Genomic DNA, 15,073 nt, shown 5'->3' with positions numbered 1-15,073 from the left:
GTAAACTCATTTGTCCAGTACTGATGCACTAAAGCAGCTGGCAAAAATGTCTAAGAATTTGATTTAATTTTGCTGTATTTTATATTGATACTGTTTTGTCTTAAAACGTTCACAGTAAACAGTAGGGCCCTTGGGAGTGTTATAGAACTGAGGGACCTCGGAGTTCAGGGACATGGTTCCCTGATAGTGGAGTCTCAGGTAGACAGGGTGGTGAAGAAGGCGTTTGGCATGCTGGCCTTCATCAGTCAGGGCGTTGGGTTTAGAAGTTGGGAGGTTATGGTGCAGTTGTACAGGATGCTGGTGAGGCCACACTTGGAATATTGTGTTCAGTTTTCGTCACCCTGCAAAGATATCAATACCCTGAAAGAGATCTTTAAACTGGAAAGAGTGCAGAAAATATTTACAAGGATGTTGCCGGGACTCGAGGTACTGAATTATAGGGAGAGGTTGGGCAGGCTAGGAATTTATTCCTTGGAGCAAAGGAGACAGAGGTGATCTTATAGAGGTGTATAAAATCATGAGGGGCACAAATAGGGTGAATGCACTCAGTCTTTTTTCCCAGGGTTGGGGAATCAAGAACTAGAGGGCATAGGCTTAAGTTGAGAGGGGAAAGATTTAATTGGAACTTGAGGGGCAATTTTTTTTTACACAGAGTGTGATACATTTATGGAATGAGCTGCCAGAGGAAGTGGTTGAGGCAGGTACAATAACAACTCTTAAAAGACATTTGGACAGGTACTTGGATGGGAGAGGTTTAGAGGGATGTGGACCAAATGCTGGCAAATGGGACTAGCTTGGATGGGCATCTTGGTCGGCTTGGGCCAGTTGGGCCAAAGGGCCTGTTTCTGTGCTGTATGACTATAGAATTGCAGTGTAAAGTATTGTTATTTAAAAGGGTACAAAGATTATCTTTAGTTCAGTAATGTATTTAAAGGTTTATGCATGGAATACTAGTGTGGGATGTACAGTAAATTTTTTGAGCAATTCTCATGCAACTGGCCCCCACCGTTTCCCATGGATGTCAGGTAGCTGAGAGAATACTGGACTGTGAGACTGTTGTGTTGTCTCATACCAGGCTCTTCAGTGATCTTAAAGCTTTGAGGTGGATGGACATCTTAAATAGTGGCATTGCGGAGTCCAGGCTGGTTACATTTTGCTGCTAACCGTTCCATAGTGTATTAATCCTGATCTGAATGGTCTACAGAGTTGTGGAGGCAAGGTTATTATAGCAGATAAGTTGTGTACTCATACGTACACCTCGTTAAGAGAATGCTTATAAACCTTTGAAATGCTTGCTGCCCAGCAGGTTGAAGGACAATATTTTGAACCATTAATTTAATCCCACCCCACACCATCTCTGTTGCAAATATTGCAAACTACTGTCTCTTCCATAACATCACCTGTCTCCACCCCTGACTCGATATCGTCGCTGCTTGGATTTCTCTCCCACCAACAACTGCAATAAATGGCATTTATGTAGCATCTTTAATGCAAAAAAAGCATTCCCAGGCACTTCAGAAGAATGTGATCAAGTGAAATCTGGCACCAAGCCATAAAGATATATTAAGACGCACAAGGAAAATCTCTGCTGTCAGTGACTCTCCTTCCACCACTCTCTCAGGCAGCGTATTCCAGGTACTCACCACTCTCTGGGAGAAAAAGATCCCCACACAAGTCCTCTCTAAATTTCTTCCCCCTTACCTGAATCTATGTTCTCTAGTTTTATCTATCTTTGATATAGGGAATAGCTTCCTGCAGCCTACTCTATCTACACCCTTCAGAATTTTATGTGCCTCAATTGTGTTCCCTCTTAACCTCCTCCACTGCAGGCAAAACCTACCTAGCCTCTCCAGTCTCTCCTCATAACGGAACTCCATCCCAGGCAGCTTCCTGTCTAAACTGAAGTGGAAATCTCCTGCTCTCTCGCTCTCTCTCTCTCTCTCTCCCCCCCCCCCTCCCCCTCTCTCTCTGAGACCTTCAGATCCATCCAAAATGTAGTGGCCAGCACTGAACTCATATTCCTGTTGTATTCAGGCTAATATTTTGTCTACATCAAATGTCTGTTGGGATTTGTCGGGGTTAGGAAAATATCTCACCCATCTAAAACAAAACTATACCAACAGTATATGGTGAGTTCAGGATTGGAGCTGCCCATGGGAGCACAGCAATGATCCAACCTAGAAATGAGAAAGGTGTGGACTGCTTGCAAACTTTTAAGACCAAGGTGAATAGTCTGTGCCATTACTAAGACTGCACATTTCCACCTCTAATTCCACCTCTACCTGACTCAACTGCCAATGGAACCCTCACCCAGCCTTCAAAGCCTGACTGCTGGCCAACGATTGCTCTACCCTCTGTGAAACTAAGTTCATCCAAAATCTGCCTATGTCATTACTTACACCATCTCATTTTTATTGACCAGCCCCTGCTTGCTAAACTTTATTAGCACTCCAATAAGCACTGCCATTATCTTTAATTGTGCTAGAATTCTGAAATATTCAAATTCCACCAACGCTGTGTCTCTCCTGATCTCTGCTATCTCCTTCACACTATAATTTCGCAGATGACACCACTGTTGTTGGCAGAATCTCAGATGGCGATGAGGAGGTGTACAGGAGTGAGATAGATTGGTTGGTTGGAAGGGAAGAAACTGTTCCTGAAACGTTGAGAGTGGGTCTTCAGGCTCCGTACCTCCGATTTCAGAATGGTCCATGAACCCATGAACACTACCTCATTGTTCCTTTTTTGTGCTATTTATTTATTTTTGTAACATACAGTAATCTTTGTCTTTATGTTTTGCACTGTACTGCCGCCACAAAACAACAAATTTCACGACATACAAGTCAGTGATAATAAATCTGATTCTGAATACCAGGAGCAGGATTCAGCCCCTCAAGCCTGCCCCAACATTCAATGAGACCATGGCTGATCTGCCCCAGGTCTTGATTCCTTCTGGACCATTTCCTCACAATCTTCAATTTCCAGATCTTTCACAGATTTACCCACTCCTCTTTGAATACCTCCAGTTAGCCCAGCCTCCTCAACCATCCGGGGCAGAGATTTCCAGAGATTTACCTCTCTGTCATTAGAATCTGCTAAGATCTGCACACCTCTACTTCTGACCTTCTGAATTTAATCAACACTTTATTGCTGGTCATGCCTTCTGTTGTTTAAGCCCAAAACTCTAAAACTCCCTCCCTGATGAAGGCATTGTGAATAACATTAGCAAGTTTGCTGATGATACAGAGTTGGGTGGCAGTGCGACATGTGTAGAGGAAATTAGGAGAATTCAAGGTGATTTGGATAGGTTGGGTAAGTGGGCAGGTACTTGGCAGATGAAGTTTAATGTGGATAAGTGTGAGGTTCTCCACTTTGGGAGCAGGAACAGGAAGGCGGATTATTATCTGAATGGTGTGGGGTTAGGTAAGGGGGAAATACAAAGGGATCTAGGAGTCCTTGTTCATCAGTCACTGAAAGTGAATGAGCAAGTGCAGCAGGCAGTGATGAAGGCTAATGGAATGTTGGCCTGTATTACAAGGGGAATTGAGTACAAAAACAAAGAGATTCTTTTGCATTTGTACAGGGCCCTGGTGAGACCACGCGTGGAGTATTGTGTACAGTTTTGGTCTCCAGGGTTAAGGAAGGATATCCTGGCTATAGAGGGCGTGCAGCGTAGGTTTACGAGGTTAATTCTGGGGATGTTGGGACTGTCTTATGCTGAGAGGTTGGAGAGACTGGGATTGTACACGCTGGAATTGAGAAGATTGAGAGGGGATCTGATTGAAACATACAGGATTATTAAGGGATTGAACAAGATAGAGACAAGAAATATGTTCCAGATGTTGGAGAAGTCCAGGACCAGGGGGCATGATTTAAGAATAAGCGCTAGGCCATTTAGGACAGAGGGGAGGAAAAACTTCTTCTCCCAGAGGGTTGTGAATTTGTGGAATGCACTGCCTCAAGAGGGCAGAAGGAGCTAGATAGGTTTCTTATAGATAGAGGAATCAAGGGATATGGGGACAAGGCAGGAACAGGATATTGATTGTTGAGGATCAGCCATGATCTCAAAATGGCGGTGCAGACTCGAAGGGCCGAATGGTCTACTTCTGCTCCTATTGTCTATTGTCTATTGACTCTGCTGCTTCACATCTCTTTCCTCCACTATGAAGCTGTGTAAAACACTCCTGTTTAACAAAATGCCATAAGTCAACTCTTCCCCGTTGTTTTGTGGAGTTCAATTCTGGCCACTACACGTTGGATGGATCTGAAGGCCCCAGAGAGGGAGAGGTTCCAGCTTCACTTGAGGTGAGAGAAGCTAGGGTTGTCCTCTTTGGAGCAAAAAGGTTAAGAGAAGAGTTGATAAAGGTGTACGAGGTCATGACAGGTGTAGACAGGGTGCATTGAGAGAAACTGTTAGCAAGTGGTTCAAGGATCGTGGGGCACAGAGCAAAAGATGCAAGGATGGGTGAAGGGGTGGGGCAAGGTATGTGAAGGAAAATGTTGTTATTGCAGAGGGTGGTTGTGATTTAGAACCACTTGCCCGTAGGGGTGGTAGAAACATATTTAATCAGGGTCCTTAAGCAGAGAGAACATAATGTGCAGGGCTGCAGGAAAGATCGAGGAGAATGGGACTGAATGGGATTGCTCTGTTGGGAACTGGCATGGAGTTGATGGGCCAAATGGTCACCTCCTGTGCAGTGACAATAATATCACTCTAAATATGATGGAAGGAGGTAGAATACAACTTAGGTTTCAGCAATTTTAATTAATATTCTTCCTCTTAGATGCAGATTATGTTAAAGGTTAATGTAATCTCTTTAAATTTGGATTTACAACAAAATAAAACTGTTGAGTTACTGAAATAAATTCTTCTTACAATGTGTTTGCACTCTCCAAACATTAGCCTGGACTCTGCAGTCAGCATCGAAGGGCCAGCAAAGCAGAAATTATTACTTAGCACACTTCATTCTGCAGGGCTGAGCACTTTCAGTTTGTAAGCAGTTGAAGTTCTCACAACTTCACTGAATTTGCTGATCACACCAGAGAAGACTGTCACAGCACACCCCATGGTGGAACAGGGAATCATCGATAGCAACTTTGATATTTCCACATTTCACTCTGCTTCAAAAACTGCTGTGATGCCTCCACGATTGTAACAGCTAACAGGCTCACCACCATTCTCAATACAAATTCAGTTTGAATGTGCAGGAATGTAAGAAGCTGCAGAGAGTAGTGGACTCAGCCCAATACATCGTGGGCACATCCCTCCCCACCATCGGTAGTATCTACAGGAGGCACTGCCTCAAGAAGGCAGCATCTATCATCAAGAATCCCCAGCATCCGAGCCATGCCATCTTCTCGCAGCTGCCATCGGGCAGGAGATACAGAAGCCTGAAGTCCCACACCACCAGGTTCAGGAACAGCTACTTCCCTTCAACCATTCAGTTCTTGAACCAACCTGCACAAACCTAATCACTACCTCAGTATACCAACACTATGACCACTTTATACTTTATACTAAAATGGACTTTGGGTTTTTTATTTGTTCTAATTGTGATCTTTCTTGTATACTTTTGTGTAATTTATGTTTAATTTATGTATTTCCTGTGCATGTTGTGTCTCTAATGTGTATCTGCAGAGGTTGTGGGGGCAGATACATTAGTGACATTTAAGAGACTCTTAGACAGATGAATGATAGAGAAATGGTGAGCTATGTGGGAGGGAAGGGTTAGATAGATCTTAGAGCAGGATAAAATCTCGGCACAACATTGTGGGCCGAAGGGCCTGTACTGTACTGTAGTGTTCTATGTTCTAATGCAATGTGCCTGTGGTGCTGCTGCAAGTAAGTTTTTCATTGCACTTGTGCATATGGCAATAAACTCGACTTCAGCTCTGAAATTTCCAGGCCACTGTCATTCAGGATGGTCTGTGGTCATAACTGCAAACCTTCTACTGCTGAAGACCCTTTGCTTACTCATTGGAATTTATGAATGTGTGCTGAATAGTTTGTGTTCCCCAAAGTGAGAAGTATCAGTGGATTCCACTCTATAATCAGCCAATCTCAAATGCAACAGAGGCCAGAGATATGAACTGGGTTTTGGTATTGGCCCTTGTGAAGCACGCTGGAGGTTTCTCTGTATTTGCAGTGGTATACAAATGAGAAATTGAGCAAGGCTGATAACATAAGAATGTAACAATAGGAGCAGGAAGTGGCCTTCGAGCCTGCTCCTCCAGCTTCTTGTGTTACATTTTTGCACATTCAAGTTGAATTTGTAACGAGATGAGCCCGTTAGTTGTTACATGGCTGATCTTCTACCTCAGCACTATTTTCCTGCTCTATCCCCATATCCCTCGATTCCCTTAATGTCCTGAAATCTATCAATCCCTATTTTGAAGGAACACACAAATGAACCTCCACAGCCCTTCTGGGTAGAAAATTCCAAAGGTTCCCCACATTCTGAGTGAAGAAGTGTCTCCGCATCTCAGCTCTGAACAGCCTACTCATTCTGAAATTCCTGTCCTAAATTCCTCAGCAGGGGAAACATCTAGTCTGTCGAGTGTTTTAAGGAGGTCTCCTCTCACTTTTCTAAACTCCAGAGAGTATAGTTCCAGTTTCCTCAATATTCCCTCATGCAGCAAATCTACCATCCATGGCATCAGTCCAGAGAATCTTCACTGCACTCCGTCTATGAGTAAGCAGACCAAAATTTGATACAATACTCCAGGTCTGGTCTCACCAAGGCCCTATACAATTGCATTAAGACTTCCTTGCTCCTGTCTACAAACCTCCTTGTAATAAAAGCTGAACTATCATTTGCCCTACTTATTGCTCACTACACCTACGTGTGGGCCTTCAGTGACCTGTGTATAAGCACACCCGGCCCCCTTTGAACATCCACCATCCAATCTCACATCTTTTAGCAGATACTCTGCTTATCTTTCTGTGAACCAGATGACCTCACATATTTCCATATTATAATCCATCCATTAGCTGGGGCCTGAGCACTGATCTACTTCCCCTCCTGTCACAGCTTGCCAACCTGAGGCCTCTTCGCACGTTTTGCTTTTAGTCCGATAGCCAATTCTCAATCCACATCAGTTTATCAACCCCGTTTCCGTGTGCTCTAACCTCATTGACCAACCTCCTGTGTGGCACTTTATCGAAAGCCTTCTAAAAATCCGAATAACCACAGTTATGGGTTCCCCTTATCTACTCCACTGGTCATATCTTAGCGTAGTCGAACAGATCAGTCCTTTTCCTTTTATAAATCCATGTCAACTCTTCTCAGTCCTATTAACCTTTTCAAGATATTTTGTTATGACATCTTTCATTGTAGATCCCTGCATTTTCCCAATCACTGACATTAGGCTAACAGTCAGTAGTTCCCTGTTTCTTCTCTCCCTCCTTTCTTAACTAATGGGGCTGCATTACCATCCTCCAGTCCACAGGAACAATTCCAGCACCTGTAGAATTTTGGAAGATGATAATTATAGCATCCACTACCACAAAAGCCACCTCTCTCAAATCTCTTGATGTGTTGCTACTGCTTCACTGCACAAAATCTAGCAAAATGTGAAGGAATGTCTCTCGAGTATCCATTTACTTTCCTTCTGCCATTTGTGTTTATGCTTTTCCAGTCTACATTAAGGACGTACAAACTTCCTAAAGAAAGCAGAGATGAAGAAATATAAGATGCGTACAATTTGTAATGCACACTATTGTCCAACCGATGTAATTACCAAGCATGGTGCAAAACTTCATTGAAAATGATAGGGGGAGAGGATGCATATGATATGGCTTGCTTCATAAATAGTAATAGTTTTAAAATTTGTTCTTATATTCCATACGAAGAAAACACAAAATGTGCAACAGTATTGCTTTTCTTCACTAATGTGCTTCAAAAGTTGACAGCTATCCTGATATTTAATTATTTATCTTGTACCTTGCTTTAATCTGTCTCCTGAATGGATCCTCTGTCATTAGAGTGTGTATTCTAGTGGTGCTGGTAACCCTGAGGGTATTGCCTTGGGTAAAATGAGAGGACATTTGCAGAAATTATCTACAAGTTCCCCAGTTGAACTTCTGTAGGAATGGTTTTGTCTATTTTAAGAGTATAGACAGGATAAAATTCACAAACAGGTAGATAGTGCAGTCCTTGAAACTTTTGTTCATTGTTTTTTGAATTTTGGAATGCATATACAAAATGCATTATATAGGATGACTTACTCTCAGCCAACCCTATGTTATATAATTGATGTGTTTGTAATGCATTTGTTGCTGAGTTTCTGCATTATGGCCTACTGAACACCAGCACTAAATTACCTTCTTGTTATTGTTCCTAGGAGGAACCCATAACGTTCAATGAAGATGTTTTTGTTTCACATCGCTCTAGTGCCATGAGGCAGTTCCTACAGAATGCCATCCAACTGCAGCTCTTCAAACAGGTAGGAAGTGCACGTGCTAACCTTAGCAGTGTGGGTCAGTCTCACTGTATTTCATTGTTTAAAAACTTGAACAAAAGTTGAGCCTCAGTGGGATCATTCTTTGCTGAGTTTGGGTAACAGTCGATTACTCTTGCAAAATCCCAACATAAAGGATTGATTAAATTATAGAAAATAGCTTGGAAAATTTCCTAAATTAAATGTTGAGTGATAGATTTTATGAAAGCCTTACTTTATAGATGAAGTGGGATTTTTTTGAAAGCTGTCTTGTGTCTTTATACGAGCTGGAAAGTTATTATCGCTTCTGGTTGTGAACAGCTGCACAGTGTTGGTGGTTTCGCAAGCTGCTTAGAAATTTTCCAGATTTCTTTCCGAAAAGCAGGCTTTTGCTTTAGTGCCCTCTTATTGGAGGTGATGATTTTTTAATGAGATCAGCTTCCTCGAGTTTTTGCTTCACCGCTGAAATGAGTTGAGCTCCTGGTGCTGTGGTGGATTGGTTGTCATCATTATGGACCAAGACTTTAACACTCTTCTTGGAAGTTACATCCTTGCACATGCTTGTTTTGACGGCCGAGCAGATGAATTTGATTGCTGAGTACGGTCCCATTCTCCTCAGTGGAATGAAGAAGGAATAAAGGACAGACATCAGTGGGCATATTTCCATTATTTTAATTCAAGCTTAAGTGTTAATATTCCAATTATTGAAACAAGATTCAAATGCTGGAAATTTTACAATTTTAACTAACTTTTTAGAACCAGAGATACATACTCTAGGGTTTGTTGCTGAATACTGCACCTTCATGGGCTAGTACAGGGTCATTCCTTCTCAATCCTCAGTTGACTGACAGTACAGGCCCCATTATCCAGCTGCACATAAAAATGACCATCATTATATTGGTTATATCTTACTGCACAGTTATTTTGAGTGCCTTGCTATTTTCTGATATTTGAAGCTGGCAGAATTATATCAATCTTTCCAGCAAGGAGGTTAATTTACAGTTTTCGGCATTCCTGTGGATAACTGCATTTCATCAATGTTTAGCATCCGAAGAAATAATCATCTAACCAACTGTACCAGAAATTTTTCAGCCTTGGGAATAAAATAACTAACTTCATATTGCTGATTCATGTGAAACAAATGAAGCAGCTATTGCAGTTTTGGAAAATGCTTTGTAACCTTTTCCTTTCCTGTCACTTGCAGTAATGTGACAATGGTCACAATGTGAAATGCCCAAGGAATTTAAAACAATTGAAATACACCACCTGCAGTTTATATTCCGTTTGCAGCCCATGGCGTTCTGAGCCAGTAGATTTTTCCAGTACGTGTCAGATATCTATTATTTGCAACATTGAGATTTCTGATGGTATTAATAGCTGGGCATGGTGAATTAGAGGCTTCCATTCAGTGAAAAAAAATCCTTCAATTCCTAAATTGCAACTCGTTATTCAACTATGCACATTGTCTGCAAACAAGTGTAAGATTTGAAACAGTAGCGTATTCTTCACTTCTGTCTGATTTACAGATTCTTTTAATTAGCTCGGGCTCATTAATTGTGTTTTGACAGCCACAAAAATTGTATTTCAAATACTCTGCTTCCTTTAGTGTCCTGCTTTGGGAACGTCACATATTTGAACAGTTGTTTCCCGTAAAAATTGTTTTGTTTTCCAGTTCATTGATGGTCGACTCGATCTCCTGAATTCTGGAGAAGGATTTAGTGATATTTTTGAAGAGGAAATAAACAATGGCGAATATGCAGGAGGTAAAACTTAACTGAGCACACTTCATGTTATCAAAGCTGGGGAAGCAATTTGGGGCTGAACATTAAGGAACACTTGACAGCTCATCGTCCTTGATTCAAGCAGATTACACTAAAGCTTACTTTAAAAAAGCAAAATGAGCTCTGTTATGGACACTTCTGAATGAAGATGGTTCTCAGTTTGATTAACTTGCACTTAACACCACAGTGGTAACCTACTTGATGATGATCTGTCCAATAAGCAAAGTCCAGATCAGCTTGTTATTGTTAATATCATCTAAGGAGCTTTAATTGACATACAAGTTATATTTCTTGATGAGAACATTTAGCTTGTTCCTGTAATTATTCAAATAAAATGTGCTGTCTTTTTATAATGTAAGTACAGGCCGTGCCCAGATTATGAACACCCCTACATACGAACAAGCTCCCACCATATTATGAAATTCAAAAGTCCAATGTACTACAAATGGCAGAGCTAGTCTCATCTCTTTCCACTTTTAGTAATTGTTCTTTTTTATCAGTCTTATGTGCTTTTGGTGCCATTCATTACAAAACTGTGGAGGTATGATTACGATATCAAGTGATTTTTGTGCATTTTCCGACTTACGGACAAAATCGACTATGGACGTCTGTAAAAACAGAACCCATTCATTACCTGGTGATGTTAGAAAGAACAGGTTTGCATAATCATTATGAGATTTACTAGTTTCAGTTATTAGCGTTTTCAGAAACATTCTGAGAACATCCCGTAGTGGGATATGCAACACCAATTTTGTTTCACACAAAAGAACACAAGAGAACAGGAATGGGAGTAGGCCACTCGGCCCCTCAAGCCTGACCCGTCAGTCAATATGATCATGTCTGATTTGCCCCAGGCCTCATCTCTTCTGTGCCACTCCCCCGAAGCCTTGAATTCCCAGAACTTTTAAAAAAAAGCCTCCAGTTATCTAGTCTCTACAACCTGGTAGGGCAGAGAATTCCGGAGGTTTGCTACCATTCTGTCATCTCCTCCTATTTATAGTTACTTCAGTTAGATAAACAACAATTAACAAGCTTTCACTACCCTGTCTCAGGCCAGAACCAACATTTAGTCTTTCCTTGCCTCCAACTTACTACAGACAATCCACTGCCCTCTACACCCACTTAAAGAGATTTCTAACTTTTTCACGTTCTGATGAAAGGTCATTGACCTGAAATATTAAATCGGTTTCTGTGTCCACAGATGCTGCCTGACCTGCTGAGTGTTTGTAACATTTTTTTAATTTCAGATTTGCAGCATTTGCATTTTTTTTTGCTTTTTAATTTTGCTGAATACAGCACTAAAGAATTGTGGACATGCAGCATTGTTATAGTTTTGGGAAAACATTTATGCTTCTAAAGTTTGTTATAAACCATTTTAATTACAATTGGTTCACAAACCTAAAAGTAAATTTAAAATTTGTTGCCTGAAACAAATAGTTATAAATATATTTATGTTTAAGTACGAGCCCCTCAATTTGCTCAGCTGCAAAGACCAGTATGAAAATAGCCCTAACAGTAAATGATTTTATGGGACTTTATCACTTAATTATTTTGGAAGTAAAGAAATTGATTTATACTTCAACTAAAGTTAGAATTTATTTACAAGCTAAAAACTCTTGCACCTGAATTTTGAGAATTTGTTTATTCGAGCAAGATGAATTTGTTTTTATGTATTATGAAGTAGAGTCACGCCTGCCTGAGTTCAAATATGTAAATTCTGATGAATTTTCCCCACAAGCAATTTCACTCCACTCCATCTGACCCTTCAAATCATGCTGGATATTCCTGTGATGTAAATTGATTTGCACCTTCTAAAAGCACAGTGCCAATTATTTAAATCATTCAACAAAAGAAGCTTGTATATCAAAAATGTATGCACCTTACTAAGAATAAAAAGACGGATCATTGTAGTCTTAACTGTTTTACATTTTAGCGTTCTCATTGTTTTTAATCTTTTTTAATCCTCACTTTAATCCTTCCATCTGTGATGTTTTTGTCCTCAGCATACACTTTCTCCCTCAGTGACACTCTTGCTGTATTTAATTACTACTTCTAAGTCTGAAGGTGTATTGTGGTAAAGTGACCCGGAGGTAGTGAAATCTCAGACTTCTGGCAAGTCCATGTTAGGTGGTAACTTGAGCTATTACGCAGCTCGGCTTTAAGTGTGCTAATGAGGAAGGATACTGTACAGGGAAGAAAAAATGATGATAGAACGGGAAAAAAAAGCTACAAAAAAAAATTACAAATAGTCTGAGCTTAGGTTCATATTAGGGTCGACAAAATTAAAATAACTGGGAGAAAAAGTGACTAGAACAGAACATTTTTAAAAGGACAGAAATGAAAGCTTAATGTTCAAAGAACAGAATAAAGACCGAGACAGCACATAGCATGTGCAAGAACAAAATCTGTGATCAAAATGGAAGAGATAAAATGCATTTAATGATTTTTTTCCACATTTTAAAATTATAAATTCTATATGCTTTCATATGTATAAGTATTAAGATTGAATTTCAATATTCACTTCAGAATTAGTTCACAGCATCCCGTCAGAGTTGAATCTAAATGGGGCATAAGGTGTATTTGACACTTAGGGTACATGTATATCTCTAAAATTTTTAAGCATGGTACAGTAGGAGTTGGTTCTTGTCACAGAGTGGAATATTTGTCTTGGGCATGAATATTATTCCATAATAATCCTTCTGATTTAAAAAAAAATGATGAACACAAAAAAAGCTCTGAAGGCAAAAAGACTATCTGATGATAATGTTTGTGAAAGATGCAAGTGCACAGTAGCACTGGGCCATTGATCTGATGATAATGAGTTCAAATTCTACCATGGCAGCTGGGGAATTTAAATTCGGTTAATGAAATGAGCATGGAATAAAAAGCGAGCATCAGTAATGATGACCATAAAACTACTGGATTGTCTTTAAAAGAAAACATCTAATTCATTTATGTCTTTCGGGGAAGGAAATCTGCCATACCCTGTCTGGTTTATAAGTGACTCCAACCCATAGCAATGTGGTTGATTCTTATCTGCTACAGCAAGCTACAAAATTCAAGGGGTAAATTAGGATTGACAACAAATCATGACCTTGCCATGACCAAATTTAAAAACAACTCATAAGATGGAAGGCACATCTAACAATAACGCATGCAGGTTAGAGGGGCATTAGTACAAAGGAAAGGGGCAAAGAAACAAACAGGGGTGGTAACAGGTTCAAGTGAGCTGATATACTACTTTTCATTCTGTCTTTTTTTCAGTTCATCTCTTTTCCCTTTCAATTTTTTTCTTGTTGCTTCGACATCACTGGGTCTCCCTATCCACACTGTGAAAGTATCTTCACAAAAAGGCAGCGCAGCGCTACCCGCTCAAGGGCAATTAGTGATACATCAATAGATGTTGGGAATGCCCACATCCTGAGCGGACAGATTTTGTCAACCTAGCCATGCAAATAAGTAAATACAGTCCAGTGCAAACTAATTGTAATGCCCCTATTTGATTAGGTTGCAGGAAGGTTAGCGTTTCACGTTAATGTGATACAAGCAAACGATAATGTACAGAGTTACACAAAAGGAGACAATGGAAGTATCAGGAGAACAAAACAAAATTGGAAATGACCAGCAAAAATGATAGAAAGTAAGAATGTAAGAAAATGTGTTGTGCTGGGTGATAGAGTATACGAGCTGATATTGCCACCTGTTACACAAAGTATTTCCTGTCTTTAATGGATTTCCAGCTATCTCTCTGGTCTAGCCACCTCTCTAACTACTTTTGCTATAATTCATGACAGGTTCTTGCACTCCTGGTAAGTACTAGCTTATTTAATGGTCAGTAGTGTTCTGCCGAAACAAATAAAAGGCAACGTGGAATTCCTGCATCGTGTACCTTGACTGGGTTGTGTCCCACAGACAACCGAACAAATTTTGAAGGGACTCTGCATTTAAATACATTAGAACATTTGACTTGAATGCTGCTCATAACGTGAGTTGATTTTCCAAGTAAGACGTCTTTCTGCTTTATGTAGGAAGTAACAAATCCTATCATCAGTGGCTGTTCACAGTGAAGGTGAGTGGAATCTGTTATCTCCTTCAGAATAGTAATGTTGATAAAAACCTCTTTAAACACACGACCAAATCCAGGAACAAACTCGGAGTTAAATTAATTTCCATGTCAGTGATATGTTTCAGCTTCAGTCCTATAAGCATTCCTCAAAATTCTGAATGTAAATTATATTATTTCACTTTGGTCGTGGGATGATACATTCTATAGGATTCAGTGTAATATGGATACGAGGTCTGTTCTTTTCATTTGATTACGTTGCTCATCATTGTTGTAGATTTTCCCAATCCTGTATCATAGGTCTCCATCATCTGCTTTCTTAAGCTGGCTGCTAGAAAGTGCACGTGCAGGTGGCTTAGTGAAATAAACTGAATGATGTTCCTTCCTTATCTTTGAAAAGGCACCTGGTCTCTGCTCTGTGGCATAAATTTGGTTGCGGGCTGGGGGTGGGAGGGGTGTGATGGTCAGGGATAGGAGATGGTAATTGGTTTATTATTGTCAGATGTACTGAGGTACAGTGAAAACCTTTGTTGACATGCCATCCAGACAGATCATTCCACACATAAGGACATCAAGGTAGCGCAAAAGGAAAAACAATAACAGAATTCATTATATAGTGTTACAGTTAGAGAGAAAGGGCAATGCAGGTAGACAAATAAAGTGCAAGGGCCATGACATAACAGACAGAGATCAGGAGTTCTTTATTGTACAAGAGGTGCAGAAGTAAGGAAATCTTGTTACGACTGCACAGGACTTTAGTGAGACCACATCTGGAGTCCTGTGCACAATT

General features: G+C 40.3%; 1 protein-coding gene across 5 annotated transcripts in view; it reads left to right on the top strand.

The window, feature by feature from the left end:
• LOC127582046 (DENN domain-containing protein 1A-like) overlaps positions 1-15,073 on the top strand; it is a 437,758-nt gene that overhangs the window by 349,148 nt on the left and 73,537 nt on the right. For all 5 annotated transcript variants that reach the window (XM_052037000.1, XM_052037002.1, XM_052036999.1 and 2 more), the window contains 3 exons: positions 8,344-8,445; positions 10,112-10,202; positions 14,249-14,289. In XM_052037000.1, coding sequence (XP_051892960.1) covers positions 8,344-8,445; positions 10,112-10,202; positions 14,249-14,289 — 234 coding nt within the window. The remainder of the gene's footprint in view (positions 1-8,343; positions 8,446-10,111; positions 10,203-14,248; positions 14,290-15,073) is intronic.

This window comes from Pristis pectinata, chromosome 23 (assembly GCF_009764475.1).
Source record: "Pristis pectinata isolate sPriPec2 chromosome 23, sPriPec2.1.pri, whole genome shotgun sequence".
In the NCBI taxonomy this organism is placed as follows: Eukaryota; Metazoa; Chordata; class Chondrichthyes; order Rhinopristiformes; family Pristidae; genus Pristis; species Pristis pectinata.
This window is presented reverse-complemented; position numbering and strand designations above follow the sequence as displayed.